Consider the following 27025-nt stretch of genomic DNA (forward strand, 5'->3'; position numbering starts at 1 on the left):
ACCAACAGTCCAAAACTCAAAAATATTAAATTTTAGGGCTTCAACTAATGATTGTTTTTATTGTTGATTAATCTGTTGATTATTTTCTCAATTAATCAATTAGTTGTTTGGTCTATAAAATGGTGAAAAATGTAAATCAGTGTTTCCCAACGTCCAAGATGACGTCCTCAAATGTCTTGTTTTGTCCACAACTCAAAGATATTCAGTTTACCGTCATAGAGGAGTAAAGAAACCAGAAAATATTCACATTTAAGAAGCTGCAATCAGAGAATTTTAACTTTTTTTCTTAAAAAAATAACTCAAACCGATTAATTGATTATTAAAATAGCTGGTGATTAATATAATAGCTGACAACTAATTGATTGACCGTTGCAGCTCTAGACAATTTGCAGTGATGTAAACGAAAGAAAGGCAGCAAATCCTCACATTGGAGAAGCTGCAAACAGAGAATTGTTGATGATGATTTTTCTCGATAAACTTAAACTTAAGCACTAAAGCAAAATGTTGGCAGTTATGTAAAGATTTGGTTGCATTGCACAGGACGTGTTTTAATCGTTTTTGGTTTTAACTGTTGCAGATTTGCTTTGATCCCTTATGTTTTTGTATTGTATTGATAGTGTATTAAGAGATACACTGCAGGTGATTGTACACATCACAGTCTTGTGCAATAATACATTACTGTAAAAATAAAAAATAAATGTTATTTAACATGTCATCGTGCATTCTTTTTGACATCTTGCAATGCATTATCAATGGTGCAGCTTTGTCCCGACGTCGTAAAACATTGACTGCATGTGTGTATATTTGTGAGATAACACCATCTGTCAAAAAAAACCCAGACCAAACAATAACAGCAAGACTGGGAACGAACCAGCATCCTGCACCCATGTCACTTCCTCCCTTTACATCCTATTACTTTCCCACCTGAGGCTCCTCTTGCATTGATTCAGGGTGACAAATGGGTGCAGGCATCACTGTAAATGCATCCTGTCTGATTATGTATTTCTGTGTGTTATGCGGTGAACGTGACCTCTTTTTTAAATGACTGGAATATTAAAGAGTAAACACAACCTACAGAGCTCGGATGGAGACGCCAGCAGGTAGCTGCTCCTCTTTCTGTTTTATCATCAGATATATTTTTTTTTCATGAGCAGAAAACCTGACAGAAGTCGCTCAAACTGAAAGAAAACACACATGCTCGCGCACACAAAGGAGGCTTTTGAACTTATCTGTAGGTAAAGCCTTTTTTCCACAACATTAGAGAGGAACTCTGACTTTTTATAATTTTAACACTGTGAACTCGTATGGATAATTCACACTCGCTGGCTTTGATCTGCGCTGCCTCTTTTTAGTCTCTGCTTGCTCTTGTGCCACCTTCTGTATGTTTATACATGGTGTGTGTGTGTGTGTGAATACCTGTGAGTGTGTGTGAGTGCAGCACATCATAAAAGCAGGGTAAATAGTAGAACACGTAGCAACTGTTTTTATTGAACACCAGCATTTTAGAAGGTAGGGATTTAACATATATATAGTTGAAAGCCTACAAGAAAAGTAATTTAAATATTTATATATATCTTTACAAATGTTCATGAGCGAGTCAGAGAGCTTGTGTCGGCTAAACTTGCGATCTGGGGGAGTGTACAAAGATAGACATGCACAGGGAAGAGTAACGACGGCAACCGCAGAGTCACCTTTTACAAAATGGCTGAGTTGGACCCTTCTCTCTCTCTCTTTCTCTCTCTCTCTCTCTTCCACATTCACACACACACACACACACACACACACACACAGACACACCACAGTGTAGCTTTCCCCGGGTGGTGGTGTCAGTCTCACATCCAGAAACAGTCTCTTTCTTTGTCGCCCCACATGGTAAACACACTGGTTGCTATGGCACTGATTGTACTGCGTAAAAATTAAAATAAGTGCCCTCGCAGGTACAGGGGGGTATTGTGTGTGTGTGTGTGTGTGTGTGTGTGTTTGTATTACTCATGTTGTGGGGACATAAATCTGTTTACACAGTCGCCTTGTGTGGACTCGCCTTCCTTTTGGGGACAAAATGCACATCCCCATGACATGAATCATTACATTTTAGAGTGAAGACTTGGTTTAAGGTTAGGGTAAGTCCCCAGGAAATGTGTGTGTGTGTGTGTGTTTGTATTACTAATGTTGTGGGGACATGAATCTGTTTACACAGTCGCATTGAGGGGACTCCCCTTTCTTTTGGCGACAAAATGCACATCCCCATAATGTAAATCATTACATTTTAGGGTGAAGACTTGGTTTAAGGTTAGGGTAAGTCCCCAAGAAATGTGTTTGTGTGTTTTTAAGTGTTTGCATGTATAAGGGTTTGGATCAGGGTAATTTATTTAAATTTAATCTGTTAAATATGTTTGGAAAGTGAAATTATTTAAATTCAGTCGGCTGAGAATTTAAACAAAACTAGAACTTTGTGTTGCAACGACAGAGATTTCTCTTAATAATTTAATACAAAATAAGTTAAATAAACCTCCAAAGGACAAAACAAGTGTGTCAGCTTTTGTATTGTTGTAGAAAATCCACACCTGGATTAGCTGGATTGAGATCAAATTAACCCAAACCCTTGATTAACATGTGTTTTATGTTGTGTTGGTAGTTACCACCCCTGTCCTGGAAAACCGTGATGATCAGCATGTCCATGTTTACTTCCTGTTTTTCCAGAATTAATAAATAAACAAATAAAAGTCTTGGATGAGTCACGGCCATCTCCATGGCGAGGCTCCTCCTCGCCATGACACACACACACACACACACACACACACACACACACACACATATGAACACACACACACTTAAACAGGATGTGTTCACTGACGCATCAGGACGTCTTGTCGGGGACAGTTCAGGTTAGAGTTACATTTCAACATAAGATAAATAAATAACAATCAATGTGAATTGTCCCAAAGAAGACACTAATGCAATGGGAGTTAACACATCCTTTCTGAGAGTACACACACACGATACACACACACACACACGCACACTCCTAAATGCAGCGCTCCAAGGCACGGGGACCGGCTGGGTGTGGGCTACTCAGTCTTTTCTGTTTTCCCGTCTTTGCTCTGGGGCTCCACTGTTTTCCGGAGCTGCGTCTTTTCCGAGCTGTTGTTGATCTGTTGGTCGTTGGGTCCGCTCGCCTTCCCGCTCGAGTTCTTGTCCAGGTAGTTGAGCATCTCACTCAGAACCGTCTGGAAGGTGCTGAGAGCTGCACAGACTGCCGGCGTGCCGAATCCGTGAGTGATCAGACTGTCAGGGAGGGAGGCAGAAACATCACACTATCAGAACAATGACAAACCTTTGTTTCATTCAGGTGCACAAAGAAGAAAGAAATCAGTGGTGTGGTTTGGGTTTGTGAGGCAGACTGGTTTCCTTTTTCTCTCTTCAGTTTGTTCACTCTCCTCTCCCTGAATTATGGAGCTTCTAATCCTCCTAAAAGAGTGTCTTTAGTCGGGCTAACTCCTGTCAGAGCAGAGTTTAATGTCCTGTGACGTTCTACCTGTGCTGTTTCCACCCTAATAATTGATCGGGATAGAGAAACACTAAATACTACAGTTGTTTTAGCTAATTCTATTCTGAATATCATCAGGTTTAAACACTGCTTAGTCCATCGACAGAAAAATATGTGAAAACTATTTCAATAATCTATATTTCTGAAGCAAAATTGCTGAATATTCCCTTGTTCTAGCGTCTCAGTTGTGAGGATTTGCTGCTTTTCTTTGTCTGATGTGATAGTAAACTGAATATTTTTAGGTTTAGGACGATTGATGAGACAAAACAAGACATGTGAAGACTTCCCCTTGGGCTTTTAGATATTGTGATGGGCATTTTTCACTATTTTCTGACATTTTATAGACTAAATGTTGAATAAAACAAATAATCCATAGTTGCACTGGTGGAATGTAACTAAGTAGATTTACTCAAGTACTGTATTTAAGTAGAAATTCAAGGTACTTTACTTGAATATTTCCATTTACTTTATACTTCTACTCCACTACATCAGAGAGGGAAATATTGTACTTTTTACTTCACTACTTTTATTTGACAACTAAAGCTACTTGTTACTTTGCAGATTTAGATTAATAATACAAAATATAATAACTAATAAATGATCGTATATAATTATAAGTTAAGCTATCCAGTAGTATATTAAGTAATTCAAATGAGCTCCAACTTTACCAGCTGCAACATTAAAGTTTGAACACATCAATAATTATAATCCGGTAATGTAATATATATGATTCTGAAATGGGCCATTCTGCACAATGAGTACTGTTAGTTTTGGTATTTTAAGTATATTTTTGTACTAATACTTTTATGATTTTGTACTAATACTTTTGCACTTTTACTTAAGTAATATTTTGAATGCAAGACTTTTACTTGTAAAAGGGTATACGATCCGTATACTTCTTCCCCCACTCCTTAGTTGCAGCCCTAATACAGATGTTGTCTTACATTACGGCTTCAAAACACACACAATATAGGAGCTATATGGGTCTCATGTGGGTATTTAAAGCGATCGACAGTCACAATCAAATATTTCTATTTCCAAAAACAAAATTTACCAAATTTACTTTAACAGAACGCTCTTTAAATTCAGTTTATGTACTATAAAACAAAGTTTATCCCTTAATCCAAGTAAAAATGTCAATTATTCCAATATGATACTGGTTTTTCAGCCCTGTTAGATCCTCAGGCAGCTTCTTGCAGAGCTAAATGTCAGGTCACCTCTCAACTCAGATGGTTAAGCTGTCATAACTGTATTTATACAGCCGAGCTCACATCTTATTTCTCTACAGTACATCTCCCTTTGGAGGTTTCATAAAACTGTGTATATTCTGTGGCGGATGATGCCATAGATGTGACATTTCTGCTAACAAGCCGCTGTTCCCTGCTTCTCTATAATTTGTGCCAAATAACAAACTGCACAGCTGCAACTTTCGAAAATGGCAAAGCGGTCAGAGCCAAAACGGAGAGCAGCCGGGCTCTGCAAGAAAACTGTCTACACTCACTAGTTTCAACCGTTTAGACTGACCCCAGAGTGGAAACATTGTTAAAAATATGTCCATTACTTGTGTGTGTGTGTTACCTGAAGTGTGTGAGGTGTCTCTGGATGTCCAGGTCCAGGATGGGGGTCGGTCTGGAGGAGCCCAGAGGAGAGCGATCTTGGCTCAATAAGTCCTGGAACTCCTTACAGATTTGCCTGATGGACAGAAGGAGGGAGGGAATGAGGGTTTACCATCTGTCTCCAACACAACCGGCACAATTTGTGTCTTTCTGTTTTTTTTCTCTCCACCTTGCTCCCATCCTCATCATTTTGGACCAACACACACATAAATTCCCCAACGGAAATAATTGAAGGAAGAACTACATGCAGGAGCGAAGACAAGTTCAATGTCAATCCAGAAACAAGCAAAACACTTTCACAACATGATACCAACAATTCTGCAGTCAAAGTTGCTTTTCAACACTGGACCGAGCTGTCCTTTTGGATTGTATTCAGCGTTTGGGATGATTTTATCGGAAAAATAAAATCAAACTTAGCTGGAAAAGAGTGGGAGCTGTTTCCCCTCAGCACATCCAGTACTCAATGTGCAACAGCGCTGGTAACAATGGACTGTAAATGCAGCCCATATTGTTATATAAACACAAGCCTGATGGCCCTAAAATTGTGATTACAATATCTTGAAAAAGCAGATGCCCCATGCATGAAAGGTGTGTGTGGTTAGGAGTGGGAGGTTGTCCTAACTTATGGCAACACTTTTCTCCTACTCTGCGTGGAGTTAACATTTTGTTCTTTCCTAAAACTTTATTAAATTTTCTCAATTGTCTGACTCTCACATAGTCAATAAAACCACTAGTTTACTCGTTGTTGAACAAGTTGGTCCGAGCACTTTCTATCAAAGAATTACCTCAAGATGCATGGTTAGTAGTAATGTGACTATAAAGTGGCTGTTAATAGGAAATAAAATGTAAAGTGAAAGCAAAATCTGAGGAAAAATGTAATCATTTAAAACCTATAGACTTGTAGACAAGCACTAACTTAAATCTGGACCTTTTGACCCTTTTAAAGATATAAAAATTATCTGAATAAAACATACTGAATCTTGTCGAGAAGTTACAATAACAATTTAAACTAAAGTGTGTCTGTGCTATTTCATCAGGCTGGTCTCATGCACCGTTCATAGCTATACCTACGAAAGGTAATGCACTGTAAATCGTGTATATCCCGTGTATATATATATATATATATATATATATATGAAATTAATAAAAACAAAATACCAGACTTTCATCAAGGAGACCGGGGTTCATGTCTCGTGTGGAACCACGTAACTGACGTACTTAAATAATGCCACTTCCGTAGTTATTTTAAGCCAAACCACGATCTTTTCCTAAACGTAACCGAGTAGTTTTGATGCCTAAACTTAATTAAATAGTTTTGTTGCCTAATCCTAACCAAGTCGATCTTTTCCTAAAACCTAAGTCGTTTTTTCTTGTCTAAACCTAACCACGTTGTTTCCTGTGAAGACAGAAGTTTATTTTGAAACGACTGTATGCATATAACGAGTGGAAATTGATTGTTGCTGGACATTCGTAGGAAAATGAATGAAAAAGGAAGTTATCATACGAACCGTTCTATGAGAATATGTTGATTTCATTCACGTGTGTATGACTTAGGGGTGCAATGTTTCAACAAGCCCACGGTTTCGTTTGTATTGCATTTTTGGATTTAAGTTTTGTTTAGGGAGAAGCAGAACATAACCATTTCCAATGTGTTTGAAATCCAAAATATATAAATAGATGGATGAAGCCATAACACTGATTTTATACATGAAATAAGGCAGGCTACTTAATGCTCATGTAGGCCTATGTTCAGATAATTGCCTCTTCTATGTCTCTGGCACCTCATCAAATAATTAGCAGGCCTGTATTTGATAGAGGTGCAACGGTTCAACAAGCCCACGGTTCGGTTTGTACGTCATTGAACGGTTCGGTTTTGCTTCCCTAGTATGAATGTGTGTGTTCTTATTCTTACTTTGTAGCCAGGACCATTTTCTTGCGTGCGCTGGTTTCTTTCGGCTCGCTGTGCTGCCTCGCCAAATGCTCCCCCACCGCCTTACTGGGGAACTCTGTCTCGCAGGTGTAGCCAAAGTCCCTCGCCAGGTGGAGTGCCTCACCTGAGCACCAAACCAGGAAACACACTGATGAAACGAGCGCTAAAAGGACTATGAAATCAATAAGTATAACTAAAATATTGTGGCTGTTTTTGGACAACAATGTGGACAATGGTCCCTTACCTTCCACCAGGGAGGTGAGCAGTGTGACGTTGGCAGCTTTCCTCCGTCCTGCTGGCAGGTTGAGGCCTAGACGGTCTAATTTCTCACGAAGACACCGGCCTCCGTTCTTAGACTTCGCTCTGTGGAAAAAGTAAAATAACTTTTTTATATCACATATTCCACATCATCACATATGTCATTTCATAAGACACACAAATCTGGATCACATATCATCATTCATCACCCGATCATTTTTCATTTTATTATATAATAAAATAATATAATCATCTGGCCTCCTTATTCTACAAAACACTGTGTGCTTAATTAGGTCTTGAAAGTAAAGATGGAAGACTATAGATTTGCTTTGATTTGACAAATGCATGAAATTAAGCATAAAATCAAAGAGTATGAAATTAAAACATGTCAACTCGTTATATATTAAATATGCTTTCTGTACGCATAGATATGACTGCATGTCCCCTTGAGTTTCCTCTGTCATTGTTTGAGTCTCTTTCTGTGCCCAAAGTGAGACTTTCTATTTTGGAAAACAGAGGAACAATGCTCCCTGTCATTTCTTTATCTTTTTATGTGAGTTTTTAAAATCATATGTGCTTACTTCCTATCCGATAAAACTCCCAAAAGACCCTTTTGGGATATTTTGATTGGAATTACTGAGGGGTTTCTATCATTCTGTAACAAACAGAAGAACCTGCAGTTTCACTTAAGATAAACTTCTTGATACACATGTGAAAACACACTTCATGTTCTTGTGTTAGAATAATCTTAGCATTATTGGTGTGATTTATTCTACTTCAAATGAGGATCAACACCTCTATTTGCACATTTTTTTTTTTACTTTGTTGATGCTTCATCTTGTACAACCAGCCATATTCTCTCTCCTCTTCCTCCCTTCCCTTTCTCTCTCTCTCTCTCTCTCTCTCTCTCTCCGCCTCATCAATAATACAGCGCTGGCAACTCTTGCTTTCCTCTGGTTCCTCTGATCCTGGCATGCTTTGGCCGGGGTCTCGCCTCCCTCCTGGCTCCCTGGGCATGGCGGCGCGTGCAGCCCCGGCCCCTCGTTCGCCTACAATAGTCTTTGTGGGCGCTACTGTATATCCTCTGTTTCATCTGAGGGCTACAAAGACTCAGGCAGCGCTCTCCAGTGTTCACCAGCCAAATATACACTTAAAAAAATACACAGTTTTTAGTTTTAAAATCCCTCTCTGTCACTACTTCAATATTATTTTGTTAGGAAATATACAGGGGGGGGGGACAAAATAAAAAACTGCAACAATTTGAGTAATTTTTAAAGAAAAAGAGTAAAAATTCCCTGATTTCAGCTTCTTAAACGTGAATATTTTCTGGTTTCTTTACTCCTCTATGACAGTAAACTGAATATCTTTGAGTTGTGGACAAAACAAGACATTTGAGGACGTCATCTTAGGCTTTTGGAAACACTGATTGACATTTTTCACAATTTTTTGACATTTTATAGACCAAACAGCTAATGGATTAATCGAGAAAATAATCGACAGATTCATTGACAATGAAAATAATTGTTAGTTGCAGCCCTAGTTATGACTTTATTGTTGATTTATGAGGCTAGATTTTGTGTTTCTGTATTGTTTTTCCACCCTTTCACTACTACATTTGCACACTTTTATTATATAACCCTGCTGCTGCAAGATGGACTCAGTGTTTTTGAAATTTTGTGTCCTACATGGCTCAATATGGAGCCAAAATTTACCATGTCAGCAGCACTAAAAGCACAAATCAGTATACTCTCTTGAATCATTGTAGTAACATTTAGATCCTCTGTTTTGCACAGTGAAGTTGCACATGGTCCTGTGTGTGTGTTGTACTGACCTGCGCAGTATGCCGCCCAGTAGGGAGGCGTTGAGGCACTCTGGTGGGGACAGTCTTCTTTTCACCTCGGCGATGGTGACTTTGTACTTGGAGGTGGAGCTGAGCAGCGACAGGCGGCCCGGTACCGAGCAGAACAGATCTGTAGGATTCACCACGCACGTCCCCCCTGCACACAAACACACAACACACTCGTTACGATGATGTTCAGCATGGAGGAACACGACACGTTCTCACCACATACTGACACTTTGTCAGACCCCTTTTCGGTTGCAGTAAACACGTGATTAACGTTGTGATTAAACAAAAACACTTGCTTAGGTTTAGGCAACAAATCACATAGTTAGGTTTAGGAAAAAACAACATGGTTGGGCTTAAAATTACTATGTTTGCACAGTGAAAATGTGACTTGACGTTGTGAACGCGGGACATGAACAAACAGCAGTACCATGCTAAGGACAGTTAAAGGAATAGTTGATCAAAACATGTAAATGGTTGTTGTTGTGTACTCACTATCAGTTGAGACACTGATTAAGGTCATATCATGGTACCTTTCTTTTGTCACACAGATTCCATATTTCTGTTTACACAAATTAAAGATGCAGTGCATTTTGATCTTCGTCACCTTTTGTTGAACTAAGAAAAACAGCCCAGTTTTCCGCTGTTTTTATGTGGTTAATAAATGTTTCATGGAGCAGTAAATAACCCGTTCCCGGTCACTTCGGTTTGCTTCGCTGAAGGCTGACATGGAGCTGTGCTGCCAGGATAACTGGCTGTGTGTTATTTGAACACTACTGTGTTTCAACTGGAGTGAATACATAATTGGCAAAGTATTTCTCTAATGATGTTGTGTGTCAACAGACAAACCAGCATGAAGCTGAAATAATGCAGCACAACAGTGGAGATTTCAAACCTTTTGCTACTCTAGGTTGGTAAACGCTTTTGTACTTTGTACCTATTGTACTTCAGTGTACTACTGCAGGGTGTAACGATGAGGTCAAAACATCATTTAACAGGAATTCTGATCCACCATTTGGCACATTTTACTGTTTGTTTTAACAGTGCACAGATTATAATACAACAAAGCCCCTATATAGACACAAGCTTGCATAATTCATTGTTCATTGACTTTATCATTGGCTTTTTATAAATATTGAATTGCACTATGCCATGACCACCTCTGCTCTTATTTAGTAATACTGATTTAAAAGTATATCAGCATAAAAACAATACATTAACAACCAAGATCCAGCTCTTGTGGGTGTTCAGTTCCACTGTGTTTGCATTGAAACATGCACACACCAAACTTCTGTCAGCGCACTAACTCGGTTGTTTTCAAAGGGGGGTTCGGGGACCCCCAGGGGCCCTCTAGGGGGTTCCAGGGGTCCCCAGCGAAAAGGGGAATAGTTTATTTTCACTATAATTCTATCCATAAGTGACACAATGACAGGATGACTATTTTGGTTTCATACACTTTCCGTAATAAAACATCTAAAAGCAAAAACTGTAGAAGAAAAAAAGATATTGTCAAGTTCTGTAAAGATACTACTTCTACTACTACTGCTACTACTACTAATAATAATGATGATAATAATAGGTCTAATGACATCCAAGAAGCAAATGCATGCTGTGTGAAAACACAATGCGAAGCCAAAAGCAGTGAACATTATTACGAGGCCTCCTTTAGTTTGAGGGATACCTCGTTTTGTAATGAATTCTGCATGTAACGGGAGGAAGCTGTATTTCTTTTACAAGAGCTGCTGGAGCATTTTCTTTATTTTAATTGTGAGTGCTTTCAGGTCTGCACTGAATGTATCCAATAAAAATCAATTTAGACCTTGAAAAGCCTCGACTCATAGAAAATACATGTACATTTTAGTCCGAAAGGGAACTAATGCATAAAAGTATAAAAGCATCCTCAACCCTGAGGAGGAGGGTGGCGTTAACTGTGTGCAAACTTAACATGAGGTCTCCCTGGTTCTTATTTGTAAGAATCACACGTATCAGGACATAACAAGTTCTGTTAAACAACAGGAAGTCTCTTGTCTTGGTGCAATAATGTGTCAGTGCAGCCAGTATGCAGTAATATCTATTCACAGTGAATGGAAATGTCTTATTACATCAAAATCATTTATCAAACTTAATATTTTTTTTAATATTATCTACCTTTCTTTTGTCACACGCAGTATGTTAAACCAGATTTCTGTTTACGCTGCCTCAAATAGTTGCTTTCAAACCTTAACACACATTAAGGATGCGGCCCTATTTTGATCTTTACACATGAAAACCATGCATCACCGAAATGTCACCTTTTCATGAGTGAAGAAAAACAACCCTGTTTTCAGCGTTGTGACGATACATTTCTCAGATAATCCAATGGATTATTAAATGCTGTATGTATTTTTAAAACGTAGGAGAATTCTTTTAACCTATGGAAGAACACGTAATCTTTTAATCTTGACTTTTGAGGACGTCATCTTGGGCTTTGGGAAACACTGATCAACATTTTCTGACAAATAATAGACCAAACAACTAATCGATTAATCCATAAAATAATCGAAAGATTAATCGACGATTAAAATAATCATTAGTTGCAGCCCTAGTATCTTCAATCACGCCTGAGATCAATGTTTTTTGCTCATCAGACTCCTTTTCAATGGTTAAATATCACATGTTTTACTATGTACATATATTTATATTTCTGTTTCAGCTCAATATTTGTCTGTAATCTTCCATGAAAACCTTCCTTTAATCACCTTCTACCAACCACCGTGTTGATTTCATTGTGCAAATATTGTAATAATCGATAGCCCTGGGTGTCTTAACCACATTCTTATTTTATCAGAAGCAGAAGAGCTGCTTTTCATTGCTTCATTAGAACATCTTGATCTAAAATCATCTCTTAAAATCACCATTTTCTGACATTTTGTAGACCAAACAACTAATCGATTATTCGAGAAAATAAATCGACAGATTAATCGAAAATAAAAAATAATGGTTATTTGCAGCCCTAGTATCTTCAAGATCAATGTGTTTTGCTCATCAGACTCCTTTTCACTGGTTAAATATTTCATATTTTTTACTATGTACATATATTTATATGTCTGTTTCAGCTCAATATTTGGCTGTAATCTTCCATGAAAACCTTCCTTTTAATCACCTTCCACCAAACCACCATGCTGATTTTCATTGTGTATACTTGAGGATGTGTGCGAGTTATGATGGTGAAGGCTCTTTCACATTATTAATTGCATCTGAATGAGTGTTGTTGGGATCCTCCTGGAGTATATATCGACTGCTCTCTGAGTATAGGCCTATGATTATTAAACTTTCACTTGAACTTAACGTCCCAAGCAGCTGAAAACGCAAGGTTTCTGTCTGATGTACTGTAGGCTATATTCTATTATTCATCTGCCTCATTATCAAATCTAACAGCATGGGTGTGTCGCTTTTGTTATTAAGGCCGTGCTTGCTGGATATGATGGAATGGAGGATGCCCATTTTTAGGCCGAGAACAAGGCTGCAGGGGCGAGGATTGGCTGCACACGCCAATCCTTTCTCGGGGCATTATGGACACTTTGTGCCAACGCGTATTTGTGCAATCTATTATTCACAATCAGCAGAAAAATGTGCTAGTTTCCTCTCATTTCTAGCAAAAGCATTGCAAGGTTCAGCACCATGGACAGCGGCTAAGTCTTTCAATTCAGCACCTGGACAGCTCCTCGTGCCCGCAGCACCGCCCGTGTGACATCATAATGGTGGTGTGCATGGTAACACAAAAGGTGTGCATAAAGGTGTGCGTGGTAACATAAAGGTGTGCATAAAGGTGTGCATGGTAACATAAAGGTCTGCATGGTATCATAAAGGTGTGCATGGTAACATAATGGTGTGCATGGTAACATAAAGGTGTGCATGGTAACATAAAGGTGTGCATGGTAACACAATGGTGTGCATGGTAACATAATGGTGTGCATGGTAACATAAAGGTGTGCATGGTAACATAATGTTGTGCATGGTAACATAAAGGTGTGCATGGTAACATAATGGTGTGCATGGTAACATAATGGTGTGCATGGTAACATAAAGGTGTGCATGGTAACATAATGGTGTGCATGGTAACATAAAGGTGTGCATGGTAACATAAAGGTGTGCACAAAAAGGTGTGCATTGTAACATAAAGGTGTGCATTGTAACATAAAGGTGTGCATGGTAACATAAAGGTGTGCATGGTAATATAAAAGTGTGCATGGTAACATAAAGGTGTGCATGGTAATATACAGGTGTGCATGGTAACATAAAGGTGTGCATGGTAGCTTAAAGGCACATAAAGGTGTGCATGGTAACATAAAGGTGTGCTTTGTACCAGAGGCAGCAGTGTGTGGACTTGTGTTTCCACTCAGTGCTGTCAAGAATGGACGCTTGCAGGTTCGAGGGAAATCGATTGATACTATTGGTTAAGCTTGAAGTCCGTCTATATGTGTGTGTGACACAAGACCTGTCTGTCAGACTCACGCGCTCTGACAGAGGAGGGGGTGCGCGCGTCTATATGAAAGCCTCGCGCGGGTTCACATCATATTAATTCCCCCCTAAAAATGTTTTGATTCAAAGTAGTTTGTATTTTATGTTGCCAAGGGCAATCGAAAAGAGCTATTGCCGGTGTGGTGTAGTGCAGCAGTCAGTGGAGCAGCGCCGGGCCCAGAGGCGATAACGGTATTTAAGCAACGGAGAGTAGCCTCGGGCTGCGGCGCGAGAGGCGGGCGGGATCACACGCGGAATCAAGCGCTCTTTTACGCGTTTGCCACGAAAATTAAAGAAAAAGAAGACACGGGCCAAATGTCATTCTCCTCATATTTTAACAACAATGTTTAGAGCTCCAATAGAAAAAAAAGAAAATGTCTTGACAGGATGGAGATGGAGAGAGAGAGAGAGAGATGGAGAGAGAGAGAGATGGAGAGAGAGAGAGGGATGGAGAGAGTGAGAGAGAGAGATGGAGAGAGATGGAGAGAGAGAGAGATTGATGGAGAGAGAGAGAGAGAGAGAGAGAGAGAGAGAGAGATGGAGAGAAATGGAGAGAGAGATGGAGAGATGGAGAGAGAGAGAAAGAGAGATGGAGAGAGAGAGAGAGAGAGAGAGATGGAGAGATGGAGAGAGAGAGAGAAAGAGAGAGAGAGATGGAGAGATGGAGAGAGAGAGAAAGAGAGATGGAGAGAGAGAGAGAGAGAGAGAGATGGAGAGATGGAGAGAGAGAGAGAAAGAGAGAGAGAGATGGAGAGATGGAGAGAGAGAGAAAGAGAGATGGAGAGAGAGAGAGAGAGAGAGAGAGAGAGAGATGGAGAGAAATGGAGAGAGAGATGCGCGTTCACGCTGTACAGAGGCGCGCCCTGCCAGACGCGCTTGATGTGCTGCTGTTCTATTATAGAGCTGAAGTGTAAAAAGAGGAGATAAGATAGCAGGGTGATTAAAAACACAGACGACTCCTCCTAAGTAGGATCCGCGTTTTTCTTGAGTGATTTTTCTTTTTGAAAAAGGTTATGTGAATATTCATGCCGCCCAAAGCCGCAGTCAGAAAGAACAACATTAATATGATCTCAGGCTGAATCTCCGGCATTAGCATATCAAAGCGTGCGCCCGAGGCGAGAGAAGCTATCGATACGGGGAGCGCGAGGTAAAGCAAAGATTATTGGTTGTGATGGTTGCAGCGGGCTGAGGCTCAGGGCCAAATACCGAGCACCATTAACCGAAAGTGATAGCGAAGGGATTCCCGCGTCAATCCGAGAGAGAGAAAAGCCCCCAACACCTACACTGTAAAAAAAAAAAAAAAGAGTGTAAAATAACGGAAATTTTCCGGCAGCAGGGGCGGTGGAAAATGTCTGTTAAAAAACGGAAAAATACTGTCCGTTAATTAACATAAAAAAACTGTAAAAAAACCCCAGTAATTATCTTTATATAATTAGCCTTTATTACTAAGAAATATTTTACTTTTAAAGGTCCCATATCATGCTAATTTTCAGGTTCATACTTGTATTTTGTGTTTCTACTAGAACATGTTTACATGCTGTAATGTTAAAAAAAACTTGTATTTTCCTCATACTGTCGGCCTGAATATACCTGTATTTACCCTCGGTCTTAAACGCTCCGTTTTAGCGTATTTTGACGGAATTGCAACATAATTGCGTTAATAGGCAACAGTTTGGGTCCATGTTTACTTCCTGTCAGCTGATGTCATTCACATACACTGCAACCAGGAAATAACCTGGGACACATTTAGAATGTTTACGTTTAAAACAGTAATGTTGTAAATTTGCGACATCACAAATGGGGCGAAATCCTAACGGCTTGTTTCAAATGCAGAGTTTCTGAATACGGGCTGTGTGTATTTCCCTGTGGATTGAGTGTTGCGATACTTTCACAGTATTTATATACGACTTAAGCCTGCTTTATAATTAAAAAACATGAACTCAGAAGTTTTGCAAAAAAAAATCTGTATTTTTACAAGAAATATTTTTAGAATTCCATGAAATCCTTTTCTTCTAACATAAATTCATTGTTAAAATAAAGTCATAAACCTCTAAAAAAACTGAATAATTATCTTTAAAAATGATCAAGAAAAGCTTAAATACAGATAATTACAATTGTGATAAAAAAAAATATACTGTAAATCTAAGACCATTTACATATAAATCACAAATGAAACATGTAAATTTTACTTTTTTTTTCTTTCATTTTGAAATAAAAAAAATAAAAAAAACTATAAAAAAATGTGTTTTTTTTACAGTGTAGGCAGAGCTGATGAAAAATTAAACCCGAGACACAGCCTTCCTCTCTGGATGGATGGAAAACTACACATATAGGCTAAACTAAAAAAAAAGCATGCTTTGATGGAGCTAAAGCACACCCAGACTCAGGAGGAAATTGTTCTCATATTATATGTTGAGTTCTCCCTAAAGAGTATAAAGGCTATATAGGATTAATTCTCCTACATCTAAAAAACAATTACTGCACTCCAGAAACATGATTATTCCTGTGATATGGTTTCACACTACAGCCCACAGATAAATACATACAAGAATAATAATAATAAAAATGAATTTACCCAGAAGCAATCAAAATGCGCAGAGCTGCTAAATGAAAATGACATCCTGTTGCCCCTTTAGTTTCAAGTATTTTCTAATATATTTCCTGTTTTCTATCAGAGCATATGTCGAAGTTTTTTCTCTCTTTTATTGTCAAATTTATGGACATCAATTTACCATCAGAAAACATTGTCCTCTGAAATAAATCTTATATATATATAGAAGTGAAACTTCGACTATATAATGAATGCAATATCAGAATAAAGAAAATACATTTAATGATGATAGCAGCACTGTTGTTGCATACATAAAATATTTCTTTAGGCAATACCATCACAATATCAGAGTTTTACTCCATGATTATCTTGGTCAAAATAATTCCTGATAACGATATTATCGTGATATAGAATATTTTGTTTTTTAAATGCAGTTATTCAGTCAAATTCATCTTTAACTTTTTTCTTTTTTACCATAATTGTACATATAACATTATTTAAGAGTATTATTTAGCATACATGATATTATCATATGTGCATTATTTACATTTCTTATAAATATGACTGTTATCGCCAATAACGGTATATCGAGACACTATGTGCGTATATGTCATGTAAATCCTATAGATCAGTGGTTCCTTACCATTTGGTTCACAGTAATTTTCACTTATTGTCATACGTTTAATTCAGAATGATTATTTTTTTATTTAATTTAAAGCTTGTCTTCTCTTTTATTGCCATGGAAGCTCCTGTGTGTCTGAAATAAAGTTCGAATTTAATTAATTAATTTACGATAGACATTATAGACCTTTAATTTAATTTGTAGGCAATTAATTTGTTAAATTAAGCGTCTCAGCTTGACACTATTATTTTAAGAGTCTGCAAGTTGTGCTTTTATAGAGGCTATTAAAAATAATAAATAAAAGCTGGAGCATAAATAACAGCTATTTCTTGAGTGTTTTTCTATTTCGTTTTATTTCTATTCTATTACAGGTGGGAGATAAGATCATAAACAGCTATGTTTAGGGGAATATGATGAATTTATGATCTTAAAATAAGCATGCATATTACATTAAAATAGTGTGTTTATTTAATGAAGACAACAGTGAGCCTTCAGCCTACAGGTTTGACTTCAAACAGGAAGTGTCAGACAGGTTATAATATGTCAGTATAGCAGGTCTGCGCTATCAAATCAGTGTTAATATTAATGCATGACTTTGTTGACATTTTAATTTCCTGGAAAAGACTCAGTGAGTGGTAAAAGACCCTGCAGGTGTTGAGTGACAGTCCATTTCATACTGGAGCTGCAGACGCACCGTCTACAGCAGCGTGTTAGTGTTTAAGGAGACCGGGACACATGTTGACAGCAGACAAGAGACACGAGCGTTCCGCCTGTTTGTCTGTCTGTCTGCTCGCATGTCTCAGTCGTGAGAACATGTTCCCGGCCTCCTCCGGTTCAACAACAATAGAAGAGAAGAAGAAGCTCTTACCTCTCCGGATGACGCCCCCTTGGCCGTTCAGCACGAGCCCACACTGCGCTTCCACGGAGCCCTGCGGAGACACGCGCTCATTAGCACGAGCAGTACAGGTGAAATCACTTCACCTGGATTGTTTTACACTGCTGGAGCTGCAGTTTACCCAGCTGTCAGAATACAGGAACACCTGGAATTAATCATGTTGCTTTCCATTATTCTTGATGCTTTTATGGAAACCCATTAACCATCATATACACAAAACATTCTCCTCTGAAATAAATATTATATATAGAAATGAAATAAGACCTTAAGATGAATGCAACATCAGAATAAAGAAACTAAACATACATTCAATGATACATTGGGTTACTAAATGTTTTTTACCATCACAATATTACATTTTTACTAAACGGTTATCGTGGCCAAAACAATTAACGATAACGATATTATCGCGATATATAAAATTTGAAAAAATAATAATAATGCTATCAGCCAGATTCATCTTTAACTTTGCACGTTTTGTCTCTTTTTGTCGCATATATATATATGTCCTGTAAATCAGCGATTCCTTACCATTTTGTTCACAGTCATTTTGACTTTTTGTCATATGTTTAATTCAGAATGATTAATTTACCCCACTCATGTTGCTTAACCAGAATATTTATAGTATTAGAGAATATTTAAGATTACTTTTAGAAATTATTATTCTTTAGAAGCCTCAAGGCATGCATTAAAGTCAGCATTTTGCAAGAAAACATCATAAAAAAAAAATATTTTTGTGTAACAGAATTGATTATTTTGTTCACAATTTAACATCTTATGACCCATCAGATGTATCTACCACTCCATATAGATCATGTATATGTTATACCATAAAGTTTGTCAATAAGAGCTTAAACAGTTTTATTATAGCTTCTGAACATTGGACTCTGTTGTGCTTCCTTTGAAACCAATATTCTAGTGGTGGAAGCCTTTTTTGTTAGAAAGTGTGCGTCACTTAGCAGCAGGCTTTTGAGTACAATTGAGGGCACACATGCAGTGAAATAATAATAAAGGATGCAGCTCACGGCTCACCCAGAAACGAGCTTAATTTGAAAGGCTTCAGGCTAAGATAAGCGAGGACAGCACAACTCATCCAGACTGAGAAATGAGCACAAGTGTCCAAGTGTTTGTTGCAGCCACCAACCAACCTGTTGGGGATCATGCACACACAACAAGCAGCCTACACTGTAAACAATTGCTGTTAATTTACAGCAGGATTTCAACAGTATTAACCTGTTATTGCTAAAAACAGTGCTTTACTGTTAATACAAAAGAAACGTTTTTTAACTGAACTATAATGCATTTTTAAAAAACAGCACTTTACTGCTGATCAACTGTCTAAAGTATCATCAGTAACAGTTTCATGCAGTATTTCTTAAATTCTGGGACCTGATCTGCACATGTTAGGCTTGTACATTGTACATGATTGTAAAATCAGTGAATTAGCTTTACTGTTCTTCACTCACATGTTGTTGTGGTTTGCATTCTGTGCTTGTAGCCAGCTAGAGACAGACATTTTGGGAAAAGTGTCAACAAGTCTATTATATTCTTTTTCCTAACAAGTGCCTTTAATTGTATTTAGTGTGACTATTCCTATGTCTGTAACCTGCTAAGTCTATTCATCCAGGGAAAAAATAATGTTTATTAAAATGTATGTAAAAAATAATAGTGCATTAAAACAAATCAGTAAGATAATGTAAAAGAAAGGTGGAAAAATAGCTATATAATGTATCTTTAAACAGTAAATTAACTGTAAAATACTGTGAAATTAATAAAGTTCAAACTGTATTTTTCATTAACAGTACAAAGCTGTACATTTCAGCGACAGTATAATAATGCTAATTTTACAGTAACATAAAGGCTGCCAGTTCTTTACTGTTATTTTACTGGGAAATTCTTAACAGTTCATATATATGGGGCCTGTATATATGTATGTATGTATGGAGACCTGTTACCGACGCCATTTTGGTCCAGATCACACTATGCTTATCAACAATGTCATCAAAAAAAAGGAGAACACGCGCTTTTTATTCAGAAAAACACTTAATCCCTCGTGCGCGCCTCGAGGCCTGGCCCACGCAGACCGTCTGATTAGAATAAAGTGGGAGAAAAGGAGCGTGTTGTAGTTCTTTCTTTAACCAGCTCCTGCTCTGTTTCTTTTCTTCTATTGCGAAGCTAAAGTGATTATAAAATCAATATACAAAACGCAGAGGTCTTGCATGAATTAGCTTAGTGACGGGAGAAAAGGTGTGGCAGCTGCTTTTGTTCAGCATGAAAATCTCTTTAACGCGCTAAAAAGATGCGACCGAGGCTGCACGAGACCATATGCGCATCTGTTCACGTTTCATACATCCGCAGCCTCGCGCAGAGCCGCATGCAGGTTCACGAGCCGGTTCTTTCTTTTTTACTCAATAAAAGGGTCAAACCTGCATGCGCTCTCTTTTCAAGTGCCAGCAGCTTAAGATAAATATAGTATTTGCTTGTAACAATGATCAACCCGTGAGCCTATATAGGTTTGGAAAATAAAATATGGTCAAATAAAGGCAACATGAGCCTATAGCTTTGAAAGGTAGAATAATATACAAAATAAAATAAAATAAAGGCAACACGAGCCTATAACCTAGTTTTGAAAAGTAAAATAAAATAAAATAAAATAAAGGCAAAATGAGCTTATAGCCTAGGTTTGAAAAGTAAAATAAAATAAAATATGAAATGAAAATAATATAAAATAAAGGCAACTTGAGCCTATAGCATAGGTTTGAAAAGTAAAATAAAAATTTAAAATGTAATTAAATTAAATAAAGGCAACATGTGCCTATAGGTTTGTTCAGTAAATAATGAGCATGAGCCTACATTTGAAACATAAAATAAAAATAAAATAAAGGCAACATGAATTAATTACGCTATTAGTTTTAGACTGTACTGTAATTTAACAACAAATGTTACGTAGAATAAATTACATATGGTTGTCATTATCACGGAATTCCATACAAAAATCGTATAAAAAGAGCAAAAATAATAAAACAAAATCATGTAGGCACAATTATAATTCCCTTAAACTTGCTGCAATATTTAGGGGCAATTCACGATATTGTTTGATTTAATACACGTCATCATCCTCAGGCTATAGGCTACTGCCACACCCTTTAAATAAAGTAAATTAATGAAAATAAAACTGAATTATAAAATATAATAAAAAGCATATTATTTATCATCAATAAAATAATATTGTTATTATTATTGATGCTATTTAAATATAGTGTAAACATTAGGATAGCTGTAATGACTTAAAGAAATGTCGATAAAAGCGACTCTTTATATCGAGCTGAGTGGAGTTGGTAAATAGTTAACGTGACTGAAATGATGTGGTCGCTGTGTTAAATAGTGTTTAACCACGAGACGCAGTTTTTTAAAGCAGCTCAGATGTCGCTGCATAAGTAACAAAGTTGATTGACGTTAAGTCGTTAATTGGATAAACTACGGTGCTTTATGGTGCTCGAGCCGGCCATTGTGCTCTGAACCCCCGATCCGTTAATCCGCCCTTTACCGGAGAATAGAGCAACCAGCGGCTTTTCTTTGCTCCAGCAGACAGCCGGACACACACACACACACACACACACACACACACACACACACACACACACACACACACACACACACACACAAGCACCGTGCGAATCCATCCTGTTTTCATCTCGACCATTTCTTTACATCGAAAAAAGAATTATGTAAAAATATGTGTCACGTGTGTTTCTGGAGCAAAATAAAAGGCTGGATTTCACAATAGGATTGTATATAGACTGCCAGTCAATTAACCTTTAGAAATAGGCCTGCTGCCTTTCACAGAGCTGCTGCTGCACCGGCTGGACTTGACATTTACTGCAGCCCTGTTGTGTGTACAGTCACGTTTGGTTTTTTGGCATCAAAATTATCTCAAGATGATATCCAATATTATATATTATACTCCAAAGTAGGACAGAGTCAGTGGCTGTAGGGGATAACCTTATAATGTAGTATTGTCAGTGTCATATAGACAGCAGACAGATGAAGCAGAGCATCTGTGCAATATTAATACACTGAATGTGAATATCTGTGCAATGATGCAATATACACCTCAAGTGCAACTTTTTTTTACATTTTATTTATTACATCTACCCTACATATTTTACAATTACCTCTGTTTACATTACATCTATTTTTTATATTTTATACTTCTAGTGTTCTGTTTATATTTATTTATTACATCTACTTTACCAGTTTTATTTACTATATATAACTGTGTGTGTTTTACCTGTTATATGTTTTATCTGCCTGGTTTAGTCTTGTCAAGTATTTGTTTTAAAGCACTGACCAGAAGTGGCAAATGTGATAATCGTTGTATTTAATACAATGACAATAAAGCTTTCTATTCTATTCTATTCTATTCTAAGCAGACAGGCAGACAGACAGACATCTGGCGCTGTCTTTCTGTTCAATATTTTGGAAATGTTGCTGGTACAATAGAGGAGTAAGGGGGGGGGGGGGGGGGGGGGGGGGGTTCAATAGTAGGCCAGTGGGGGCAGATACTGGGTCTGTATTATTATTATTATGGAGCAGTGTTAATAAAGCAGAAAGAAGCCTAAGGGGAAGGAAATAAAGGTGGTGTAATAAAGTGTTATAGGCCCTGAGGTGATGGAGACGTGTGCGTAAAGAGTGATGGAGACTAAAGAGTGATGGAGACGTGTGTGTAAAGAGTGATGGAGACTGTGCGTAAAGATTGATGGAGACTGTGCGTAAAGAGTGATGGAGACCTGTGCTTAAAGAGTGATGGAGACGTGTGCGTAAAGAGTGATGGAGATGTAAAGAGTGATGGATACGTAAAGAGTGATGGAGACGTGTGCGTAAAGAGTGATGGAGACGTAAAGAGTGATGGATACGTAAAGAGTGATGGAGACGTAAAGAGTGATGGAGACGTCAAGAGTGATGGATACGTAAAGAGTGATGGAGACGTAAAGAGTGATGGAGACGTAAAGAGTGATGGAGACATAAAGAGTGATGGAGACGTAAAGAGTGATGGAGACGTAAAGAGTGATGGAGACGTGTGTGTAAAGAGTGATGGAGACGTAAAGAGTGATGGAGACTGTGCGTAAAGAGTGATGGAGACATAAAGAGTGATATAGACGTGTGCGTAAAGAGTGATGGAGAAGTGTACGTAAAGAGTGATGGAGACGTAAAGAGTGATGGAGACTGTGCCTGAAGAGTGATGGAGACTGTACGTAAAGAGTGATGGAGACTGTGAGTAAAGAGTGATATAGACGTGTGCGTAAAGAGTGATGGAGACGTGTGCGTAAAGAGTGATGGAGACGTAAAGAGTGATGGAGACGTAAAGAGTGATGGAGACGTGTGCGTAAAGAGTGATGGAGACGTAAAGAGTGATGGAGACGTAAAGAGTGATGGAGACTGTGCCTAAAGAGTGATGGAGACCTGTGCGTAAAGAGTGATGGAGACTGTGCGTAAAGAGTGATGGAGACTGTGCGTAAAGAATGATGGAGACTGTGCATAAAGACTGTGCGAAAAGAGTGATGGAGACTTGTGCGTAAAGAGTGATGGAGACGTGTGCGTAAAGAGTGATGGAGACTGTGCGTAAAGAGTGATGGAGGCTGCGCGTAAAGAGTGATGGAGACTGTGCGTAAAGAGTGATGGAGATGTAAAGAGTGATGGAGACGTGTGCGTAGAGAGTGATGGAGACGTGTACGTAAAGAGTGATGGAGACTGTGCGTAATGAGTGATGGAGACTGTGATGGAGACTGTGCGTAAAGAGTGATGGAGACAGAGTGATGGAGACATGTGCATAAAGAGTGATGGAGGCAGAGGGATGGAGACATGTGCGTAAAGAGTGATGGAGACATGTGCGTAAAGAGTGATGGAGAGTGATGAAGACAGTGCTTAAAGAGTGATGGAGAGTGATGGAGACTGTGCGTAAAGAGTGATGGAGACTGTGATGGAGACTGTGCGTAAAGAGTGATGGAGATGGAGACGGAGACGTGTGCGTAAAGAGTGATGGAGACGTGTACGTAAAGAGTGATGTGATAGAGACGTGTGCGTAAAGAGTGATGGAGACGTGTGCGTAAAGAGTGATGGAGACGTGTGTGTAAAGAGTGATGGAGACGTGTGCGTAAAGGGTGATGGAGGCGTGTGTGTAAAGAGTGATGGAGACTGTGCGTAAAGAGTGATGTGATGGAGACGTGTGCGTAAAGAGTGATGGAGACGTGTACGTAAAGGGTGATGGAGGCGTGTGTGTAAAGAGTGATGGAGACGAGTGCGTAAAGAGTGATGGGGATGTAAAGAGTGATGGAGACCTGTGGGTCAGATACTGGGTCTGTATTATTATTATGTGTTAATAAAGCACAAAGAAGCCGAAGGGGAAGGAAATAAATGTGGTATAATAAGGTGTTATAGGCCCTGAGGTGATGGAGACTGTGCGTAAAGAGTGAGTAAAGAGTGATGGAGGCCTGCCGAGTGTACCTGCAGGTCGTCCGACCCGGACGATGGGAGCCCCAGGCCGGCGGCGGGCAGCAGCCTCTGGTCCGCGTGGTGCATCCCGACGCCGTAGGCCTGGGATCCGTGTGACGTCATCAGCGAGAGGTCATGGCGCCGGTAAGCGTCAAGGCAGCCCAGCTCGCGCCGCTGCTGCTCGTCCAGGCACGAGGACTTGAGGGCCGAGCGCGCATTGTGCAGGTTGATGAAGTCTGCGGGCTCTCCGTGGTGGATTTGCTGGTAGTACTGACCGGAGTGCAGCGAGTTCAGCCCGTAGGCCTCCGGAGCCACGGCGGGGTGGGAGTGCTGGAACTCGTAGTGGAAGGACTGGTGATGGAGAGGTGTGTACTGGTGGTTGGTGGAGAAGTACGGCGAGGCGAACTCCGTGCCAGCCGGAGCCGGGTAGGTGAGCGGAGAGGAGGAGGAGTAGGCGACCGACGAGTTGGCCACGGACTCCAGGCACCCGAGCTGCATTAGACGGTAGCTGTTTGATCCGTCGTGACGTATCTACAAGATAATAAAGAAAGAGATGGGGGAAATATATGAGCTGCACTGTAAAAAAAAAAAAAAGTGTAAAATAAAGGAAATTTTCCGGCACCAGAAAATGTCTGTTAAAAAACGGAAAAATACTTTATTAATATAAATATTTGTAAAAAAAAAACAGTTATTATCTTTATATAATTAGCCTTTATTACTGTAATTTTACAAGAAATATTTTACTTTTAACATATATTTATTGTTAGAATAGAGTCATACACCGTAAATCTAAGACCATTTACATATAAATCACAAATGAAACATGTAACAAAAAGGTGTGCACAAATGAAACATGTAATTTTACGTTGCAAAAAGCCCAAATATACATTAACTCAGAAGTTTTGCAAAAAAATCTGTATTTTTACAAGAAATATTTTTAGAATTCCATGAAATCCTTTTTTTTCTAACATAAACTAATTGTTAAAATAGAATGAAAAAATAAATATGATCAAGAAAAGCTTAAATACAGATAATTACGATTGTGATTACAAAAAAATGCTGTAAATCTAAGACCATTTACATATAAATCACAAATGAAACATGTAATTTAAAAAAAAAAATTGTCATTTTGAAATACAGACAAAAAATGTAAAATTTCTTGAAGAAAAATGTAAAAAAAAGAGAGTTTTTTTTACAGTGTGTGTCATTTAGCATCAGCCAGTGTGTCTCCCAAACACACTCAAAAACACAATTCTTTTTTTTCCCCTCCACTTTAAAAAACACCTGAAGGAGATGTCATTTCAGGAGCCATGGGTATTTTTTTTTCACTCCTCTCTCTTTCTCCCTCCCTTTGGCATGCCTGTCACTCTCCTTGCAGCAGGCAGTGTTTAAAAAGGCGTGCTGTTATATATTATTATTATTACCACCGAGCGTGCTTTTGCTGTCGCTGCTCCTAAACTATGGAACAAGTTACCCCCTGATATACGCACTGTCACTGAAGACTTTTTTTTATTTAAATTGGCTTTTAATACCTAGTAGCCAGGTGACATTTTTCCTGTGCTTTTTATGCATGATTTTATGATATGTTATGTTTTTATTCCTATTATTTCTTGATGTTAATGTAAAGCACTTTGGGTACTTATTGTAAAGGGCTATACAAATACATTTTGATTGATTGATTGATTGAGCTGCTGCTGGCAAATTTACTGTTACCAGCTTCTCTCTCAGCTTCATTGTGTGGATGGGAGGTATAAAGCAGAGTGAGACACAGCAGAGAGTGTTCCGCCCTATAAAATGTTCTAATCACACTGTTACACACATACGAGCCTCATTTGCTTCCACACACTTAATAAAAAGCCCCGTTTTCACATGCAGCTGCAGTGAGATGCTCGACTCAATCCTCCCTCCCATGCATAGTATTTTTTATCCATGCATTACAGTTTAGGATATATTCCACTTCTTCTTGAGATGCATGCCTCGAAATGAAAATTTGTATTCTACTAATAATAATGAATATTATTTTGTATCCATGCTATACAGCATAGGATATATTCCAGTTCTTGAGATGCATGCCTCGATATGCATGAAACCAAACTTTTTTTTTTTATTCTACTAATATAATTTCATAAATTAAAAAGAATGATAATAAGTAAATAAATTACCTCTGCGTCGTGGACTAGTCCGGGGAAGGTCGCTGACATTGTGTTTTCTCCAAAGTGTTTTTTTTTTTTTCTCCCGCTCTCTTTGGTGCAGATCGAATAGTAATAATAATAAAAATGCGTTAAAATCCTCCAATAAAGGCGAGAGAAATGGAAAAGAAAAGTCCCCCCTCGCGCTGCTGCTCTCTGTTTCTGGCGGATCGCGAGCGTCTCCCCTCTGCACGGACGAGGCTGGCGCGCGGATTTTGTACTTGCAGGGTATTTCTCGGCTGATGTCGTAGGTCCCTTGGTAATATAGAAGTTTTGAAAATTAAGCATCAGCACTGAGGAATGGGAGGACAATAGACGGAGCAGGAGCATCCCAGGAGACAAGGAATAAATATTGTATCTTCGCCTTAATAAGGAACCAAGTGCTTCTTTCAACATTTTCGACGCTTTTTGTGGACATTTTTGCTTTTTTTGACCTGTTTGTATTTCCACAAGGTCTTCTACTCGTCGAGTTATTATTTTATTTCTTTTATTCACAATGGCTGTGTCGTTTTTTTTTTTTTTACAAAAACAAATGTACGGATTTTTCAACGGAAATGTAAGTTTTGCTTTGAAATATTA

At 38.5% G+C, this 27025-nt stretch overlaps 1 protein-coding gene across 1 annotated transcript; it reads right to left on the reverse strand.

Moving 5' to 3' along the window:
• Window positions 1–1963: 1963 nt before the first annotated feature.
• tfap2d (transcription factor AP-2 delta (activating enhancer binding protein 2 delta)) lies at window positions 1964–26641 on the reverse strand. The gene is made up of 8 exons (XM_074615377.1): window positions 26420–26641; window positions 24270–24788; window positions 17739–17799; window positions 9183–9348; window positions 7338–7456; window positions 7076–7217; window positions 5126–5239; window positions 1964–3285 (listed from the first exon to the last, which is right to left on the reverse strand). The coding sequence occupies exons 1-8, from the start codon at window positions 26456–26458 to the stop codon at window positions 3069–3071; spliced, it is 1377 nt and encodes a 458-aa protein (XP_074471478.1). The 5' UTR covers window positions 26459–26641; the 3' UTR covers window positions 1964–3068.
• Between the last annotated feature and the right edge of the window lie 384 nt (window positions 26642–27025).

Source organism: Sebastes fasciatus, chromosome 18 (genome assembly GCF_043250625.1).
Source record: "Sebastes fasciatus isolate fSebFas1 chromosome 18, fSebFas1.pri, whole genome shotgun sequence".
In the NCBI taxonomy this organism is placed as follows: Eukaryota; Metazoa; Chordata; class Actinopteri; order Perciformes; family Sebastidae; genus Sebastes; species Sebastes fasciatus.

Bases quoted from the DNA above. Each gene is read 5' to 3' on its own strand.
- tfap2d (XM_074615377.1), bottom strand. From the start codon at position 26,458: ATGTCAGCGACCTTCCCCGGACTAGTCCACGACGCAGAG. The intron at 5,240-7,075 runs GTAAGAATAAGA...TCTGTCCATCAG, and splicing joins AAAATGGTCCTGGCTACAAA to GCAAATCTGTAAGGAGTTCC. The intron at 3,286-5,125 runs GTAACACACACA...CCTCCCTGACAG, and splicing joins AGACACCTCACACACTTCAG to TCTGATCACTCACGGATTCG.